The sequence below is a fragment of the Xiphophorus couchianus genome, chromosome 19, assembly GCF_001444195.1.
Source record: "Xiphophorus couchianus chromosome 19, X_couchianus-1.0, whole genome shotgun sequence".
NCBI classification, from domain to species: domain Eukaryota; kingdom Metazoa; phylum Chordata; class Actinopteri; order Cyprinodontiformes; family Poeciliidae; genus Xiphophorus; species Xiphophorus couchianus.
In genome coordinates, this window is record NC_040246.1 from 12,669,930 (window position 1) to 12,691,031 (window position 21,102).

General features: G+C 35.7%; 2 protein-coding genes across 3 annotated transcripts in view; both read left to right on the plus strand.

Moving 5' to 3' along the window:
- cnksr3 (cnksr family member 3) overlaps window positions 1-3,820 on the plus strand; it is a 51,467-nt gene extending 47,647 nt beyond the window's left edge. Inside the window, exons 19-25 of the mRNA XM_028000152.1 lie at window positions 672-745; window positions 1,156-1,227; window positions 1,316-1,380; window positions 1,587-1,711; window positions 2,216-2,564; window positions 2,708-2,898; window positions 3,012-3,820. Coding sequence (XP_027855953.1) covers window positions 672-745; window positions 1,156-1,227; window positions 1,316-1,380; window positions 1,587-1,711; window positions 2,216-2,564; window positions 2,708-2,898; window positions 3,012-3,212 — 1,077 coding nt within the window. The 3' untranslated portion in view covers window positions 3,213-3,820. The remainder of the gene's footprint in view (window positions 1-671; window positions 746-1,155; window positions 1,228-1,315; window positions 1,381-1,586; window positions 1,712-2,215; window positions 2,565-2,707; window positions 2,899-3,011) is intronic.
- A 2,070-nt stretch (window positions 3,821-5,890) lies between these two features.
- The window catches only part of scaf8 (SR-related CTD-associated factor 8), a 29,947-nt gene continuing 14,735 nt past the window's right edge, over window positions 5,891-21,102 (plus strand). The window contains exons 1-2 of one of the 2 annotated variants that reach the window (XM_028000150.1): window positions 5,891-6,033; window positions 6,743-6,826. In XM_028000150.1, the coding sequence (XP_027855951.1) occupies window positions 6,004-6,033; window positions 6,743-6,826 (114 nt within the window). In that variant the 5' untranslated portion in view covers window positions 5,891-6,003. Of the gene's footprint in view, window positions 6,034-6,742; window positions 6,827-10,363; window positions 10,458-21,102 lie in introns of those variants that run through there. The other variant, XM_028000151.1, reaches the window with a different exon arrangement.

Genomic DNA, 21,102 nt, shown 5'->3' on the forward strand with positions numbered 1-21,102 from the left:
TTAAGTACGGTAACCCCCAATGATCCTCATACTGCTCCCTCCATGTTTGACCACAGGGATGAAGTCCTTTTCCAGAAATTGTGTGCAGCGAACATCTCTGCAAACCCCAACATCCTGATCACAAACTGTTTAAACCTTTACCTTCAGGTTTGCACTACAAAGCGCTATTGGCAGAAATCACAGAGGCGTTTCTTCCCCAGGTTTTCTCTCCGGTTGATCACTATGAGCAGCTTACAGCCAGAGTACTGTAGTCTTCTACTCTACTGTGAAGCAAATATGCATATTATATTACCACAACAAAATTTCTTGTTTCATGATACTGATCATAAAGACCGACCTTCACTGAGGCAAAGGATCGGTTACATGTTCTTTTCTGGCATCTAGGACAAGCCATTTCTGTGTTTTATATTAGCTTGCCCTTTTCTACTATTAAATTCATTTCATGTAAGACATTGAAGTGTGATAAATGTCAAAAACGGAAGCAATCATCTAACAAATTTGTAAGTCGTCAAATACTTTTTTTCATGACTGCGACGGGTGTGATGGCTTTGGTCAGGATTAATGTATGTCACCATCACCGGCTGCAGCTGGGCGACAGGTGTTGCCAGGAAGTGGTTTGAAAACCATCGCTATGTCTTAGCGCTAACTATCATTCAATTCCTGTGTTGCAGGCGGAGAAAGCAGAGGGCTACATTGACCTCGCAAATTTCGTGATAGATGTAGCCATCGAGTGCAAGAAGAAGCAGTAAGCTCAAAGTTTTCCTTTCCAGGAAGATGATGTTGTGATTGAGCATCTCATCTGTTTAGCTAAACATGAGACTTAATTTAACAGCCTGGGTGTCATAGGAGGTTTTCCCACACACTGTGCCAGGAAATGTTTATTTACGAAATTGTTCTGAAACGATCTTTGAAATTGAAAAGTCACTTCCTTTTTCCACTGATCACATCTCATCATAGGATTAGATTCTTTCTTTATTTTTGCATATCTCTTACCAGAAACAACATGGAGTTTTCTACTAAAAGTAGTTTGAAACCACAAGAAATATCATTCATGTACTGAGAACAGTAATCCACGGTTGCTAATCTGTGGGTGTTGTAATCTTGTGCATTAAAGTTTCTATGAACTTCCTCTAAATGCTCTCCTGTCTCTCACAGTGCATTCAAAGCCTGCCATCCTCAGGTCATGATGTTTTATTTTGCTGCTGAGAACCACGAGGACATGAATCTGTAAGTTACAATAGGATATAACTAAGGTGAAAGCTGATGGTTTTTCTTAATATCGTATGTTTAAAGATGAATTGTTTGTTCTTCTCAGCTGGTTGAACAAGCTTGGGCTGGCCTCCATTAATTATGAGCAAACAGATCAAACCACAGCAGCTGGTAAGCCCCCCGCGCTCAACATGTGTTTTGTTGCCAGGTGTGTTCTTAAATTTAGAGCAGCATTTGTGGCTGATTCACAGGAGATATGCCACACTGCCAAATTAGAGCAACGTCCTGTGGTCGATTTTTGTTTTCTAGTCAGTGCGTCATCCTATAAATTCATGCATTTTTATCATGTTTCTCTTCAAACCAATGTGGACGTTCAGAGTGTTACAGTGAAGCCAGCGATCACGAAGAAGCAGAGAGCACAGAGATCCCCCCTCCGCCATACTCGGAGCAGACCCTACGGGACTCTGTGGATGCATCTAATCCACCTGGGAGCACACATCAGGTCAGGGAAGATTCCTAAAAATAGCACCTACCTTATTCCTTGATTTGTTTTGGTCGATGGGTTTAAACGTGTGTATTTGCACCCCTTTTTTCCGTTTCTGGAAAAGGGCTACGAAGTTCCCTTTTCAAGTTCATGTTACAAAGGCAAACTCCAGTTCTAGCTGTTATCAAAACACTATTTAGGGCATAACTATGAAGTGGAAGGAAAACACATGAATTTCAATGTTCTTAAGTAAAATTCATAAGTTTAGTGTCTCTGATGCCTTCATGGACCAGCTACTTTCAATACTGAGATTAACTTACATGCTCGTGAACCCCATGTACTACTTATGTGACTTCTATGTGTTGTCATTGTGCTTCACACATACCGTATGTGGCACTTTGCATTGGAATATCACATATAAAAAAACCCCCAATAAAATACAGATTTTGGTTGCGACTTAGCCCAATTTAAGAAATTTAAGACATACGAATGCCTCAAACACATTTCTTTTCTCTCTTTTAGGGTACTGTACCACCACCATATTCTTCCACAGCTCCTGCAGTAACCAGCGATTCGCTCTCCTCCCCCGTCAGTACGATGACGTCGCAGAGCTCCGCCTCTTCGCTCGCTAAGCAACGGCAGTCCTGGATGGACCTTGTCTCACAGGCGTCCTCTACTCCAGCCGGGGAGACAGCAGTGGTGTGCTCGGTCCAGGTTCACACTCAACGACCGCCACAAGGGAGAACAGAAGTGGGAGCAGTGTCGGAAAGCTCGGTTCCTAAGAGCTCCACAGACTCAAATGGGTCCAACAAAGAGAACCCAGCAGCTCATGGGGAGGAGCAGAGGGATGTTTTAGGTCCTCAAAGTGCAGGTGAATGTTTCTTGTTTTATTCTATATTTGCTTTCCTACCTTTGTGTGTTTTTCCCCAAAGTTGATGTCTACCTTAAAATCCCCTTGGACTTTATGTCATGCAAATGGGCTGCATAATAAATTGTAACCTTATCCTCTTTCAGGCAGTCGTGGGAATAGCTCTGATGAGATGGAAAAGCTGTACATTCATCTAAAGGAGGCCAGCCTTTCACCAATAGGGGATCGGAAACCATCCACAAAAAGGGAATTCAGGGCCTCTTTTGTTAAACGCTGTAAAAACCAGACCGTTAACGATAAGCTACACCATATCAGGGCACTCAATAGCACGCTAAAGGTAAACAGTACAGAAACACTTTTGAGGTTTTGAAATCATCTGGGTATTTTGTTGTGTGGATGTCAAATGGATATATTTTTTCTCTCATTTTTCTTTTCTTTCTTTTGTCACAGTCTAAGGAAGCGGACTTGCAGGCAATAGAGCAGGTGCTGTGTGACCCGGAGCTTACCTCAGACAAGTTCAGAGAGTGGAAGGAAGCCAACGCACCACTGATGGTGGAGATCTGCGTCAAAGACGACCAGAAGGGGGCGCCAGAGGCTGTGACAGCTGCAGCATCAGTCACCGCTGCCCCTGTTGCAGAGACCAGTTTATAAGAAGTCCCCCTGACTTAGTTTACGGTGTTTGGACTTGGACCTCATGATTACATACACTCACTGCTGTGATTTAGTCAGATGACACTTCAGTTCCATGTAAACGCATATTTAACTGCTGTTTAACATGCATCTGTAAAGTGTTTTTTGTTTTGTTTTGTTTTTTTCTGTTTTAGGTTTCATATTGACTTGGAAACATGAGCAATACACATAAAAATGTGATTTCTGTTTTAGTATTACTTTTACTTGCCACTTGGTAGGGTCAGCTAATTTTTCAGAGCTTAGTATTTTTCAGCATTTTAATTCACAGAACCTTTGCATAAACTCTGATTGTATGGAACAGAATGCACAGAAACACTGTTTTTTGTTTGTTTTTGGTATTGTTTTTTACTGTGTAATTTATCTACTTTGTTTTCATCTGCAGGGAACAAATTCCCAGATTGTTGTCTAATTATTGGTGCTGTGCACCATCTGTGCCTGTTACAAGCAATCCAGGAGCCATGATTCTTTCCTTGTGCTGTAGAGGTCACATCATGCTTTATATTAAGTGTTCTGACTGAACAATAAACCCTGTAGTTAGAATAAATCACATCCTGATAATTTCAGATAAATAGGAGTCAAATTATTGTCGCTATTCAGTTTAAAACTCACCTAAAACACTAGGCATTTGCCTTGAGACCGTAAATGTTGGCAGCATGTTTATTTTAGTGTGAAAAAATACTTGGTAGTATTCTTTAGCATTACTGCCCTGTATGTGTACAGAAAGTGCAATCACTATTGGCTAATGCAATGAAATATTAGCATCAACTGTCTTTCAGATAGGGTCAAATTTTAACTGAGGGAACCATCCAAGTTTAAATACAAATAGGTAAATTATTCAACTCCAAAATATGCAAATATAAAACTAAAGTGACATTTAATTTCACATTACCAATAAACACAGCATCTCTGTTTAAAGAAGAAGTTTGTCAGCTTTCAGTTTTGGTACTGTTAATTTTTAGCAAACCTTTACAAATTATTACATTTGTCCTGCAAAACTATTGTGAAATGTTTTGTAAAATGTCACTAATTTTAATTTTAACTTTTCATTAGATTTGAGCTTATCAAACAGCAAGAAAGATATCCCTTATTATGTGATTTTCCAGGAACAGGTTTAGGTACCTGATTCAACTTTGAACATGGATTATTACAGAATATGACAGAGAGTCCAGACTGGCTCCATGTGAACATTTTTATATATATATATATATTTCCTTCATGTTATAGTTTAGTGTAAATATGTTAATAATAGTGAATGTGTAATTGTAGTGTTTTTATCTTTTGTTTTTGCTATAAAAAGAAATAAAGTGATGCCAAAAATTCCAGGCTGTTCTGTCAGTTTGTATATCTACAGAACCTTGATTTGCAGAATAAAAAAAAAGACAAAAACTGAAAAGTTCCATGCTCAGTCATATTAAATGAAGGATGCGAACAACAGCTTTAAACTTTTGCAAATGATTTTCATGTAGATTTATGTCTAGGTTATTTTAATACAGTTGTTTTGACATAAACAATTAAATTGTAGCTCCAGTTGCATATTTAAGGTAAGTAGATTGTCATGTCCCATTCTTAACTCTTTTGCAGGATTACCTCATAGATTTGGCCTGTATTTACCTCAGTTAACTTCCCTTCACTTCTGTTATATTATTGAAAAAGAAAATGTTCATGTGCCATGATGCTGCTATCACCATGCTTAACCATGTATATAATGTGTTCAGTTTCACATGGAGTGTTTGTTTTTCTTCAAACAAAGCATCTTCATGTAGGCCAGAAAGCGGAGTTTTTGACTAATCTGACCAGAGCACTTCCCTACACATGCGTGCCGTGTCCCTGGGCCCTTACAACTGATGTTTCCCCCTGTGCCTCTCTGATTAAAGGTTCATTTTGCTCAGACCAGGTCAGTATTCATACTGTTTTGTCTAAATGTTCCATATTCTCTCCATTTAGTTAGATGTTGAATTAAACAGTGCACTGAGAGATGCCTTAAGCCTTGTATATCGCTTTGTAGCATAACCCTGTTTTAAAATGTATTACAGATTTATCTGGGACCTTTAAACAAGGAGTATTTACATTTTCTGTCTGATGAAATTGCTTTAAAATGTTAAATCAGATATTATAATCTGTTAGTATTTAAGTTGCCTTTTTCTGGAATACTTTTTTGCTCTTGAGTGATTTCTTGGACTGGAATTATTTGCTTTTACTTGAGAAAAAATATGCTACTCTTACTTGTGAACAAGTTTTGGATACCCACCTCTGTTGTTTATGTTCTGCAGCAAAAGTAATCAAGCCTTAATTTATTAATTAGCCAACTTCTACAGGCATTTTTTGTTTTTGTTACTTTTAGGGGTGTCAGACTTAAAGAGGTTGAATATGTATATAAGCCACATTTGTCAGGATCTTATTTCCAAAAGTTTCTTTCTACCTCCCATTTAGGTACTACTTTGTGTTGGTCAGCCACATAAAAATTGCAATGAAATAGAAGTATGTGCTTCTAATGTGACGGTATTTAAAAAAAAAAAAAAAAGCTGTGGGGATATGAATACTTTTGCAGGGCACAGATGATATTGCTGTTACAACATATACTGTAGTTCCCAAAAGCTGCCTCTAGGAGTCGCGCGTCTCACTGCAAATTCCCCATTGAGGTTATGCGCCATATTGCCACTCTCCTCCATCTCACCAAACACCGAGCATGCACCGGTTATAGAGGAGATATATTTAAATATTTACAGTGAGCTGCGAGCCGAAACGCATCACCATGGAGGCCGTCAAAGCCTTTAACAACGAGGTTTGTGTGGAACCAGTGGAAAGAAATCCCGAACAGTTCGCGTATCTGTTGTCTGACTCTGATTTTCAGAAGCTAGTTAGCTTACGTTAGCAACGGGGTAGTAAAGAGGGAGAGGAGGGTTGTATCACAGAAGGCCGCACACTATCATTACCTACTCTGTTATTCATATGTAATACACCGTCATGTGTTCAAATGTGAACAGGATATTGTTCTTACGCTACACCCCATTTGGGTGAAAATATCTTAATATTAATTTTGGGAAGGCAAATGTTAAACGCTACAAACTAGCTGCATGCTAGCGAAACAACGCCAGTTACGTGATAACTTGTTGTGTTAACTAATATTAAAGATGATAAAACACCTCTTCACTAACTTTTCTGTGAATTTGACATCGTATTTTGTTTATATTTGCATTTATTAAGAATGCTATGCTTAAATGAATTATATTACACGTCCAACTGTTTTCTAAATAATACGGTTAGCTATAATGTGGCTCATTGCTAAAACAAGCACTGCTGTATAGACACAGACATCCGCTTGCTATCTATTCTCCACAAGCTACAGAAAATGTATTATTTTTCTCTGCGTTAATTTTGTGATAAGGCTAATTTGTAGATTAATCTGCAGAAGAGTACTTGGTCACATTTGGTTAATGGTAAAATATTAAGTTTTCCCCTTTTGTGACATTGTGTGTTCTCTTATGTTTCAGCTGTACACATTGACTGAGTACAAGCCACCCATCTCTAAGGCCAAGATGACTCAGATCACCAAGTCAGGAATCAAGGCCATAAAAGTAAGTATATTAATGGATGAGACAGGTAACTAATGAATAAAGCAAACTTCACTGAAGCAAATTGTTGTCCACTTATTAAATCCTACCCTTTATGTTTGCTAAGCAATCAACTTATATAGATCCAAAATTAATTCTGAAATAAAAATGACCTCTAATTTCAAGATTTAATTCTTTAAATCACATTTATTGTAGGGAATATTTTATGTTCAGCTAGAAATAATAAAGGATTTCTTAAAAGTCCAGCTTCCAAGTATTGAAATAAAAAATAAAATATTATGTGTACTGTTAAGAATGGACCAGTTTGTGTCTTGGAATTTCTTGGTATTTTTACCCATGTGTAGTATTTAGTCGTCAAATAATATTGGTGGCTCACAGTAAGAGCTTCTTTCTATGTCAACTCATAATCATCCTCAATTTTGCAAAGGACTGCTTGGATGCAATATTTAGTAGAGAATCATTTTCCCCTGGGATCTATTAAGATGTAAGAACGCATTTTCATTTCCATACCTGATAGAGAGTTTGGTAACTGAGATGCTAATGCTCACATCAATTGGAGAGGACATCTATTAAACCTTTAAAACATGTTATTAATGAAAATACCAACAGAAATATTGCAGCTGTATGTTTTACTGATGTCATAATAGTTGTCCTCAAATCTGTGCTTATAGCTCCTGAAACTGTACAGAAACTGTTACAGAAAAAAAAAAATACAGCTTGACAGGGCTGTTCGGGTAAGTTTCTGCAAGCATTCGTAACTTCAGCTGTAGTTTAGGTTTAGGCCTATTTTGTAGAGGTTTAAAAGAGTTTTAAAAGATTTGTTCATTTTAGACTAAACTCACTAAGAAAAACAATACTTGTATCTCACCTCAGTACTGGTTTTATAGAACATCTGTTGGATGTAGAAAAGTTCAATCTAGCTTTGACCTGCAACAGTATTTTAGAGTTGGAGTTATAGCCAATTAATAGTTCTTTGATTCTTCAAAGGCAGTAAAATAGCTATTCAACCAGGAGCTGAATTACAGGCTGCAAAATTTATATTAGGTTCAGTGTTGTCTTATTTACTTCTGTAACTCCTACTGGGTTTGGAAGCATAACTTAATGGTATTTACGTATGATAAAATTGCTATGCAACTTACACACAAAATGTACAAGTTGTGAGCATAATGCGGTAATAGTAATTGCTAAAATGTACCTGGCCAGAGATGGCTACTACGCTTTTTTATTTTTGAAGATACTCGTGTGTTCCAGTCGTGCTACTCTGAAAGTATTGCACAAGTGCTATTTTGTCTGTGAAATAAATTAGCCTGCCTAATTTTTTTATAGATCTCTTATTGTGGTGAAAATATGATCTTACTTATCATATGAACAATTGCCATCTTTGTCTCTTCTGTTTTTGTGGGATATTTTAAACTATTGCTTTTCGTCAATAGTTTTCTGTATTTTCTTGGTTTACTTGTTTTTTAATGGTTGGCTTAAGATTCTTTTGGGATGAATGTTAATTCTGGCATTTTTGGGGGAAAGTATATTTTATGCCAATAAAATCAAACTTGCACATACGGGACTGTGAAAAGTAATGGGCACCCTTACAGATTATTTCTGTTTATACCATTTCAGGTCATCGAATACATTTTAATACTAGACAAGGATAACTTGTAGCAATACAAAAAATCAGTTTTCAATACATCATTTCTTTTATCATGTATTGATAAAAGAAATCATGTATAGGAAAAATAGTTATCTAAGCCAACTTGTTTCTATGTGAACAGGTTGGTAAATCAGGATATACCTGTCGCTTAATTTATTTGGAAAGCTCCTTATTCTACTTCCCAATCCCAGCCCTGATTACTGCAAGATCTGTAGTATCAATAATAGCTTCAATAGAACCTGCCTGATAATATAAAGTAAGCTAAAAGGACTCAAAAAGCAGCAAGTCATGTGACCTAAAGAAATCTAAAAAAAAAATTAATGAGAACCAATGTTCTTGACATCTGTGAATCAGACGGGAATATGCCTTGATTTGTAAATACTTACACGACTTTGTAAATCCAGGGTTTTTTTGTGTGTGTGTTTTGGAACCTTCTTAATTTCTATTCCTTAAGTTATGTCAAAGATAAATCTAAACAAATGTAGCGATAGTGCAATTTTTATTATTTTCTGTTTTTTATCCTATTTTTTAAAACAAGAAAAGCAAGCTTCCGAAGCGAAAAAAATATTCATTACGGACATGAAGAATTTTATTATTAGATCATTTTATAAAATGTAAAACATGGATTTTCAATGGAGCCTGTTTCAGTAAAAATCACATCCTTTCAGAATTTTAAGCAACAGATGATACAAATTATAATATTATACTGGTTGCAGAATGTGAATCCCATACTAATATATGTGTTTGCATGTGTCCTAGAAAGTGAGTGTTAGTGTGAACCATTTTCTAAATAACGTGAGTGGTTTGCTCCTTCTTACTGTACTTTATATGACATGTCAAGGGAGAAAAGGAATGTTGTCACACATTACGTTTCTAAAGAGGCAGCAGACTAATGACTAGAACAGTAATACAGGCAGTTTCAATTAACTAACTCCATTGGTGTCATGTTTAGGCTGTCCTTGTGCTCATTTGTATTGAGGAAAAAAACATCTGGCTCAGCCAGTAACTTAATGCATGCAAAACGACAGAGTTTTTCTAAGCACAGCAAAACTCAGTCTGTCAGCAGCATTTTAAAGACAGGACTGAACTAACCAGGATGCAGGAGAGTCTGAACTTACCGGAAAGTTCAGAACATCCTGACTTTTTGAAGCAGAGTTCAAAGTAAATATTTGACTTGCTGAAGTAAAATCAAATACTTTTGCCAACTTGTTAATTTAAGTCATCATGCAGCTCAATAAGTTGTTACCTATCTATACTTATTATTTTATACATTAAGCTCACGTCTTGAGCTGAAACTGGGAAATCTTTTGGAAAGTAGATCTGTCATTTCGATCTTTTTAAAATTCCTATTTGAATCAACATTTGTCTTTAATTCCTATAAAGTTTTCTTTTGGTAGTTTGTCTCTGTGGCTGGTTTCCTGGATGCTGGTCCAGTCTGTAGACTATTGCAGAAGAAGACTGATCAGGAGTTCCTGACCCATAGCCTTATTTAATCTTAATATTAGCATTAACTGCTGAACTTATTAAAAATTAGTTTTTTTAGTTAAGTGCAGTGTTTTTTTCATTAATAAAATCTTGGAGATGCACCAATCAGTCTTTTCCTAGTTGATACCAATTTCTATACGGATCATATGACTCCAACCTCTGGCCAATAGATTGATTGGCCAGAGGTCAATCAATCTCTATAAAAACGTGATCAAATTGTTCTTGTGGTTTGTTATTCTACATTTATTCATTTACAAACTAATTATTATTTCAGGACATCAGCCATCTACTGATCCTTACTTTCTTTGCAATCTGTAATAGCGCTTTTGCCTCTAGCAGATCTGTTGTTTTTGGTGTTCTTTTGCTCTGTGTTGCCTGTGAATAACTCCTGTTTCCCCTTCCCTCAGCAGCTCTCCCAGCTCCCCCAAAGCACTGAAAGTGAAGCAGGAGGATGGGGTGGAGAGAGTTACAAAGAGATAAGAGAGTCCCTAACCAGCTTAGGTAGGAGTATGGGTTGTTATACAAGAAGGATGATAGAAGTCTAAAATCACTTGATCTTAATTTGCTCCCACACACCAGGGGAGGTAGAGTTTGTGCTGCCGTGCGTCGGTGGATGTTGAGCTAATAATTGGTTGACGCTGAATACAATATCTTGGATACTGTCTTCAGTAACTGTATGAAGGCAGCAGTTGTTTTGGTGTGATTAATTCAGTGGTGGGTTTTTGTTGTAAGGTCATACTGATTATGCTTGAAGCAATCATTTGCTTATGTTAAGGCTGCTTTACAATGTCAAATTCCTGACTTTTAGGTTAATGGGCATGCAGGTTGTATAGTAAACATTAAACACAGTTACCTGGCAGGTACTGCATTTATTCACTGGGCGTGACAGAGCATTGTATTGAAAATATTATTAAAGTTTCTGTGTTGTAGTAAATATTAGGAATGTATTTTATACATTGGTGCATGATTATCATATGCAGTGAGAATCATTCTCTTCCTCTGCCATGAATCTGATGGAGGGTAGTTGTTTTTGGTGTGTATTAAAATACAACTTATTAGAAGAAAGGGAGAGGCTTTTTTGTCTTTTGGACTCTGGAACTTCTGTCTAAGTTGAGCTCAGCTTAGTATCATTTGGACTTTTGTCTCATTTGTTGATTGCTTTTTGATCAGCGGAAGTTGATCATGAAATATTCAATCAAATGCTATAAAGAGATTACCATCTGCTGCCGTTTTATTTTTAATTACGGTGTGTGCTTCAAATTATTCTTAATTTTTTGTTGTTGTAGTTGGCATTTCCTACACTAACAGGTCTAGATAAATTTTTGAATAAGTGAAACATTTTAAGTGCTTATTTCTGTTACATGTGATGATTATGGCTTCCAGCTAATGAAAAACTAATTGCAGAAAATTCCGTCATTACATAGGAGTATTAAAAAAGGAAATTTTACCCCTGAAATTCCTGTTATGGAACCTATTCAAAAGTTTGGAGGGGATGTTCACAAGACATGTATTGTAGCTGGAGTAAAGATCCGTCACACATAGATGTTGAGATGTACACCTCTGTCGCAGTCTTTATCTTTAAAGCACAGCAGGACCAGAAGCTAAGTGGAAACAGGACTGGACTGTTTCTCAAAATCCTTTTTATAAAAATAAAGTTTGGATTTCATTTGGAAATCAAGGGACCAAAGCCTGGAGGAACAGAGGAAAGAGACTAAATACAAGTTACTTTCACTACAGTATAATTTTTCCACAACCATGTCATGTGCTGGTGTTGGTCCTCCTTGTTTTTATCAAGTCCATAGTCAATGCAATCAACTACCGGGACCTTCTAAATCAGTGGTTCTCAAATGGGGGTACGCGTACCCCTGGGGGTACGTGGAGGTACTGCAGGGGTTACGTGAAGCTTTTCAAAATATCTTTAAAAAATCAGTAGGCTCCTCATAATAAGTCTTGGGAAAAATTATTTTGTAAAAAGTTCAATAAAATATAAATGTGTGTTCATGCACTGAATTTTATATTCAGTATTTACAGGGTATTTACAGCACTGTACCTCTTTTTTATTCCAAAAATGTTTTGCCCGTGTCAGGGGGTACTTGACTAAAAATATATTTTTAAGGGGGTACATCACTGAAAAAAGTTTGAGAACCACTGTTCTAAATGATCACTGACCATGTTTATTAAGATGCTGATTTCAATTTTAAGCAGGATTTGTTACTCACTGCCACTGGCAAAAGTAACAATGCCTAGTTTAATCGCCATTTCCAGGGTTTCCCCCCAAAAACTTGCTAAGCCTGGTGGTCGGTGCGCCGAGGCGGTCCACCTTTAGGTCTACTTTGTTTTTGTATTAAAGATGTTAAGTAGACAGGAAATGTAAAAATATTACTGGGTAATTATATGTTATGGGAAAACTTCTCCAGTGAAATGCTATTTAAATCCACAACTAGTCTTAAAGACAACTAATCAAAAAATACAATCAAAATGAATATCAATGATTTGCACTTCTGTTTAATCCAAATTAAGTCAGCGGCTCCATCAGGCCCCCAGACCTTCAGGGGCCCATAAATGTTAATATTTCAACACAGTTTACAGATATATAAATGTAACATTTATTGAGATGATCAATGCTGCTAAATTTGATTTAATGGTTTCAACATACATTAATTAAAATATTTAAATTGGTTAACATTTAAGTTTAAGATTTTAAGGAGCTGGCAAGTTTACTTTGTAAAAGTTCAAACAACAATATTCATAGTTAAATTCTTTTGTTACCATAGCAACAATCTGATGCTTTGAGTTTGAGCTCTGTTTCCTCACAAATACTAATTAATAAACTGCAATTATAACTGATTGCTTTTTAGGTTGGCCAATTAAACTACTCCCTTCTCCCAGATTAAATCTAACACAGAAGCTGTTAGAGTTGCTGAGGTTTTTAGCAGCAAGAGGGGCCCATAAGTCAAATTCTGCTCCAGGCCTCATACAGCCTTGGACCAGCCCTGCATGAGTTAAATGTGCTGCACTACGCAGAGATGCAACAATCAGGAGATTTAATTCAATGGTGCTAATGTGACTCTAGTAGCTCTTCCATTTCGTGTCTGTTGAGTTTTTAATCAGAATCAGAGAAACTGTTGTGGTTGCTCAAGTTTGAGGGACAAGTTTTTCAGATCTTCACACAGCCGTGCACAGTAACTCTGTCTGACTAAGTGAACAAAGCATTTGATATGGTTTGGTGCACCGTTTAACTGGAAAAATAATACTAAAAATAATAATAAAATAATGTAAAATCAGCGTGATGCGTGGCTATGAGGCGAGCGCAAAAGCTCCTCACCGGGCTGAACCTGCATGATAAGGTTAGCGCTGGTTCGTTAACCACTAACACACCGGCCAACCGGGACCACATACATAAACTTTACAGGGAAGACAGAGCCACACGTTGGGCAGCGTGTTGAGATGTAAACGCCGTACATAATTCAGTCCACAAAGATAAATCATTCTCACCACTCGGTCAACACACACATGGCTGCAAACAGACCCTCGACTACAAGTTATTCCTGCGGTTCACATGGAGCTGCGCAACCAGAGATAACGCGGTTTGTTTTAAACTCTTACCTTGATATAGAGTTCTCCAAAGAAAAATAAGTACCCGCCGCCAGGCTTATAATACACTGTGGGAAACGCTGCGTTTCTGAGCTTGTGATTGGTTAGCTGTCTGGCCTGAACTAAACTTCCTATAAATTCTATGAAAAGGAAGAAAACAGAGCAGATGTAGATAGGATAAAGGCCTCTATCAAATCAACCTGGTCTCCCCTAACACTTCAGCAGACTCAGGCTGATTGCCTTCACACCACACATTATTGATGAAGCTTTTCATTCAAAATAAGGACCAACCAAATATTGAGTATCTATGTTGTACAGCACAAGGCATACTGTTTAGTTTCAAACATTGCACCTTATTTAAAATGTACATTTTCTGAGAAAACAACATTTTGGTTTTTATATTAGCTGTAAGCCACATTCATCAAAATTTACAGAAATCACTTCTTGACTTTTATTTCTCTTTGAGTAATGATTCTATATAGTACAACTTTGACTTTTTAAGTTGAATTATTGAAATAAATTAACTTTTTGTTGTTTTTTTACTCTCTGTGCTGTGAAATTATATTTCACATTTTCTCGTGTGATGTTCTCGTGTGACAGATGTTGCAGTTATACATAAAATGAAAGTCATGCTCTTCAAAGGACACTGGACAAGAGAGATGGATCATTTTGCTAAAGCTGCACAATATCAGGAAAACATCCAGTTGTAATGAAATCACCGAATAATGACATAGTGATATCCATTACACTCAACTCATACGTCTTTTCTTTCTTTTTTTCATCACACTTTTTCTCCATTCTCTGAGCTTTAGCCTTTCACCCATTGAAAAGATACATCAATCTAGAATTTGAAGGCAGTAAAAGTTTGCCCATCCATTTTATTTTATTTCCTTGTATGGGATTTGAAACCTATTTGCTTTCCAAATCCAGATTTTTATATAAATAAATATAAATTCACATTTATATTGAGATTACTAGTGTGATTTAATATATATTGTAGCTCTAATTGGTTTTAATTCTGTTGGATTAAAATCTAAATTTAGTGTTGATTTGACGGTTATTTTCCACATAGCTGTACTTTTGTTAAAAGGGAAATTCAATTTTTGAATTGAATTTCTCTCCACAGAGAGACACAGAGCAATTAGTATCTCCCGTACAGTAGATAACAACTTCAGATAGTAAAAAGACCAGGGTGTATATCCGTCAGCTTCAAATTATATTATTACGCTTTGCTGTTTAAATGGCGTTATAAAGCAAAGTATATTATATATTTGCTTACATAAAATATTTTGATTGATATAGATTATATGTAATGAAAAGCATGTGCTGAAATACAGGATGTAGTTTAATTAATCTAATTTTGCTTTGAATGTAAATCATTACAAAACTCATGGGTATTTCTTAAAAGAGAAAATGTCAAATACAGGGAAAAATATTAGACCTTAGCTGGCAACGTTGCTGTCTGATAAATATCAATGATTCAAATGTGTGATATAGCAATCACTTCAACTGCTTGAAGCATTTTTACACCATTTAATATTTAGATCAGTTTAGCATTTCTTGAAAAATGTGCTTGACATGAAATATTGTTGGTAATGGACCAACTTTTCATTGTAACAGAGCACTTCTAGGTAAATAACTGCACTATCCACAGTGACTGCTGTGTGACATTTAATTTAATGTCTCAGAAAATGTTCATATTATATTTTGAAGGCGGGATAGATTAAATATGTCAGGGTCCTCCTTTTCTTCCTCCGTCTGAGTTGACTTCAGTTGTTATTCCTATTTTCCAAACCGAGCTCATTAAAGGGTTAGTCAGCTGCAGGTGTGATACTAACTGCTCACAACCTCTCAACAGCCCTTCTTTAAGAGAATTATTGTCATGAGTTGCGGGTGTTGAGGTGGTGGTGAGGCAGACGCTGTAGACCCAGGTAGGATGAATAGTTGAATTTAATGAAGAAAACACAGTCCAACAACAGGCAGCACACACATTAGACGAGGACCCGACAAAGAACAGACACACAGGTGACACTAAATACACTGGGGGTAAAAAGGGAACAAGAAACACCTGGGAACTAATCAAGGGGAGAACAGGACAACACAGAGACACCGAAAACTCGAAATTAACACACAGAAAACACAGAACACGACAATTATCTTATAAAATATTCTGAAGTTGCCCCTGAACCTTGATCTTCAGAACATAAATAACTGCAGCATTCACTCAGTTTTCTTTATCGAAAGCTGCCAGATCTTCTGCTCAGACAGTAAACAAATGAAGCGACTTCCATTGCTTTTACCTCAAATGCATTTTGCTGACCTTATGTTGCTTTTCTTTACCTGGTAATAGTTCAGAAATTACCCAATATATCTCGAATATGTTTTTATATGAATTGAAGCTCATAAATGTGGTTTGTCAACTGTAAAAGACAAGCTGGTTTGAGAGATTAGACCTCTTCCTCTATATTTCTTGTTGTGAAATTCACACAAACAACATAAGCAAAACAAGTTAAAAATTTATTACATTCTCCACATCTTCCATGTTGGTGTATAAAAGCACACAAAATAGGCGACAAGCGGTGAATTTCATAGTTATTCCCTTTATGTACAGTTTACTTCTGAATACGCCAATCTCAAAGTAACTTAGTGCAGACCACAGAAGTCATCAGCTGATGTCTTCTGTTGTCTGTTGTCCTTCATTCAATGACTCAGTGTTTTAATATATTCAGTTGTTTAGGCTCCTGCACAGCAAAAGGAACCCGTTTCTTTTTTTCATGATACTCATTTGTGCTAAATCTCTTTAAACAGGACATTTGATGTTAGAGCTACAATATATTGGAAGTAAATAGCCATTGTGAAATCAATGTGTGCAATATTCATTTTGCAAAGGACTGTTTGGACTGGAAACATTGTTGGCTAATATATCAAATTTGTTATGAACTTGCATTTTACATGCTAATGTAATGATTAGCTAATTGGACAGAGTCTAGCAGCAACAGATGTTCATACTGGACACAAATAACATTGCCCACAATGCTACAGGTCACTGAATTTAGGAAGCACAGATGAGAAAGAGCTGAAAGAAGAAAATATATATTGTAAAGGATATCGCTATTGCTCTACTTAAAATTTACTTACAATACAAAATAGCAAGGTGTTTTATTTTCACAAACTGAAAATAAAACCCCTTCCCAACAAAGGTTGGTTCAAGACCAACCAACAAAGTCTTAAACCAGCCTTTGTTTGGAAAAACACACACTGCAATAACCATTTTGCTCAACATATGATTATTCTGTATTTATACAATCTGTAGAAAATCAGGTGTGTTGGTTCATGAATCTGCAAAAACATTTAATATTTTGCACGAGGGTACTGTTGCATAGTTTTGCAACATGTAATTGATATGTATGGTACTGTGAGAGAACATGGTAAAAATTGCATAGCGCAGCAGTTACTGAAAGATAATGAGATCTATAAAAGTTTGAATAAAGGAACTATATTTTCCAGGTTACAGAGTGATAAGATTTGTTTTTAGAAATTCAATCCAACTTAATGGGAATTACAGTATATTGTCTTTTTTAATTAGAGTGTGATTAACATTATTATTACATACCACAGAACATAAAATGTGAGCGGTGTAACAAAATTAAACAGCTGTACTTAGTTAGCATTTAGCACTATAAAGGAAGGCTGTTGCCTTCTTTGAGCTGGCATAAATCTTTACACTTTCATAGAAACTGTTTATTTTTAGAATTCTTTTTCATTTTCTTCTAACGTAGCGTGTCACAACCTAAAAAGAAAAATGAAACCTTATTACTACTCTATAAAAGAGGCTTGATATTTGATAGCAATTTTTTTTCTATCAACATGGAAAAAAATAAAGTGGCAGACTTTTTCCTTCTCCCCAAACTGCTCTAAAATAATTTCTAGAAGGATCTCTGGAAAAAGTTTAACTGTTTTTAACATCTTAGGAATCTCTTCTACAAATTCATTCTTTCAATATTAAACCAGCAGCTTGATATATCTAAGACAAAATGTAATACAGTTCATAAGGAGTAAATTGAAGTATGATTCTACTATATTAACTAAAGTACACTTGTTGAAACTGAAGATCAGGTTTTTCTACCCAATACAGATTTCTAGATTTTGTTGGTCTGCCCTGTTGATTACAGTTTTGGCTTACTACAGGTTCTTTGATGAAGTCAAAAAATTATAATTCATTCTGTTGGTTCTGTGTTTAATTCATAAATGGTAGGAATGATTAGTTTTGATGCATTTAATAGGTAAGGAAAAGTAATTTTGTGTATTTTACTTGCTGGTCACTGATCAGAGCTGTCTGAGGGAAAATTTCTCTGATTCTGATCTCTGACTGTCTTACTGATGCGTTTCTAATGTGTCCACGTATCAGTACTGACAGAAAAGGGAGACAGTTGATAGACTATCACCACAATGTAACTGAGACTGGTGCACCTTTGCACACACTGTTGGGTCTAAGCAAAGATATAAAATGTGATAAAATATGTATGATTAGGAGGAGCAATGATGCAGAATAACAGTCCTGCAGTATTTTATTAGTTTGATCTTTACAGTACGAGTTGGCTTTTGAAGATGGATCAGTCCTTGTGTGGTATTTACTGTGAGAGAACAGCTGTGGTGACTTGTTATGCAGCTGTGCAAAGTTATGTAACAACATGAGTGAATTAATATGACACAGCAGGCATTGACATGAAAATATATGAGTATCTACTAAATAGAAAATGTTATGATGTGTTAATAGCTGACTATAATTTTTGTGGTTCTTCTATATTCGATTTTATTTGGAGAGGGTCAGACAACTTCTGTTTTTGTTTCTACAGATATTTAAATAGCTGATATCTTCCTCTCAGTGAAACTTGTATCTCTTGTTTCATCCTCTATGAAACCATGAAGTAGCCATAGTTTGATGAGTGAAGCTTCGGCTCTTGAATTTCTTTAGATTGGTGCATATGTTGCTTCTTTGCATCTTTTAGCCTACTTTATGTTGTTAACATAGTTCTATTTAGGATTTCTTTATTCTATTGGTCAGAAATCAGGTCTGGGCACAGCTAGTGAAATTGAACTAAGCTTAATCTTAGTCAGCTCATGGTTTAACAATGGCAATTGATGGACTAATAAACTTATAAATAATAGTTATTTTGAGTCTTTGCTGACTTGTTGTATGTATTACTATGAAAAGCCTGAGCAAGTTTTACAAACCTGAGTGTTACTGATCTCAATGTTGAAAACCCAACCTCTGTGATGGATATTAAATGCTTCTTTTCTAGACAAAACTCATGTCAACTGTTTGCCTTTTACAGGATGTTGAAAATGTAACAAAAACACATGCTGTTATATAAAACTCCAGAAATTATTTTGGAATTATTTTCCTGAAATGGTATTTCAGAGCTCTTTAGTTAGTTAGTTAGCAGAACAGCACTTATAAATCTTACTTAACTTAATTCTTTAACATTTTCTGTATTAACTTTTTAGCCATTTATTCCCTTAGTGGCTGAAAATATTTAGTTTTTCATATAAAAAAAAACTCCAGCTTTAACATTGGAGGAAATGGCGTTTTTATTTAGGTTGAGCTTTTTGTTCTGATATTTACTGGAATTCTATTGGACAAGATGCCAAACAGACATCTTCTATTGCAAATTATGTTGCATGAATATAACTTTTGTAACTTAAAACTCAGCACTAATTTTAGGACCTCTAAAGGTTTCTGAAGTCTTTTATTCAATTGTCTGAATTTAATATATTAAAAGTTGTTTTATTCTACCCTAACCCTGACCAAACTATAATGCACCTAATTATGAACAGCAAAAAAAGAAAAGGAAAAAAAAAGACCACAAATCATAGGATGCATTAGCATAGATGATGCACTCCATGCTTGCACTGCAGCAGTTGCAGTACAGATCTCTTTCTCTCCAAATTATTCTGTTGCATGACCTTGCAAGACCAGCCCAAACCTGGAGTCCAGGTTTGGGCTGGTCTTGACTTTAGTCGAGATCTAAAAAGTGTTACACCAAAGATGGATTTTTAAAATAAAGAAAAAATAGATACAAATATTTATTATTGTCCATTTAACAGCTGGATTAATTAACACAATATAGCTGAGAATCATTGTTCAGTTCTATTGTCTTAGTGATTCTTGTGATGCTGTGAGTTTATTGAACTCCAGAACAGTGACAGAACCTATGATTCTCTTTTAATCATGCTAAGACTAAGTGTTTCAGCATGGATATTGTTGCCAGGAGCATAGACATAGACAATTTTTCGCTACTAAAAATAAAGCTTCAGACACACAGAGCTCACCTTTCTGATGCCATCATTGATTTAGTTAGGTAGTAAATTTTCATAAATTTCTGGTCTAAAAAAATGGCTATCCTTCTTTTTTTCTATATTGTCTCCTGTAATTTAACTTTTGAATATTAGCTGCCTCATGTTTGTATTTTTACTAGGCAGTTTTTTCTGTGTGTTTGTCACAGATTAAATACTATAATAAAAAATATCAGATTAAGTACGAAAGAAATTCTGCAGAAATTTGTAATAGTCTTTTAGACTCCTCTTTAAAGTATTTCTACTGAATTCCAATGATGTCTCGAAAAAAGTTATTTTTATTTTCGCTAAAATTAATACTTTAGAGCAGTGGTTCTCAAACTTTTTTCAGTGATGTACCCCCTTAAAAATATAGTTTTAGTCAAGTACCCCCTGACACGGGCAAAACATTTTTGGAATAAAAAAGAGGTACAGTGCTGTAAAATCACTGTCTGATTAATTAAAGCCAAACAACTTATATCAGTGAACCTGACAAATACATCCATATTGCAAACATTGCTTGGTTAAACAAAAAAGAAAAACAGAAGACGGTGACCACCAGGAAGGTATAAAACCAGTCAAAACGGAAATATGCAAAACGCTGCTAATTTATATTGGTCTCTGTAATGGTACAAAATTAAATATATACATAAATAATAATTCAGTGCATGAACACACATTTATATTTTATCGAACTTTTTACAAAATAATTTTCCCCAAGACTTATTATGAGGAGCCTACTGATTTTTTAAAGATATTTTGAAAATCTTCACTTACCCCCTGCAGTACCTCCACGTACCCCCATTTGAGAACCACTGCTTTAGAGGGCATAAAATTATCTTACGTTATGCACTACCAGTTGTTTCATCACTGGAAACTGCATTTATGGAAGTATGCAATAAATGCAGAGAATTTACATCATACATTGCAATTGTTTTAAATAGATCTTTATGGTTTCTTAAATTTAACCCACTTCCAACTTGCAGAAAACCTGCCAGTAATTACTTTTTCTGGACCTCTGATCCAACCAATGAAATGTTTTTTTTGAATCAGTCCCTTTACCCACTATAGTCCAGTCTGTCTAACATCTCCCAACTGGTAAATTGTTGTTAAAAACATGAATGAAATTAAAAAGTGCAGTTTGCCAAGTATTACAGCAGCTTACTCCCACAGCCAGCATGAAGGATTTTATAAAAGCCTGCTGAATGACTTTTAA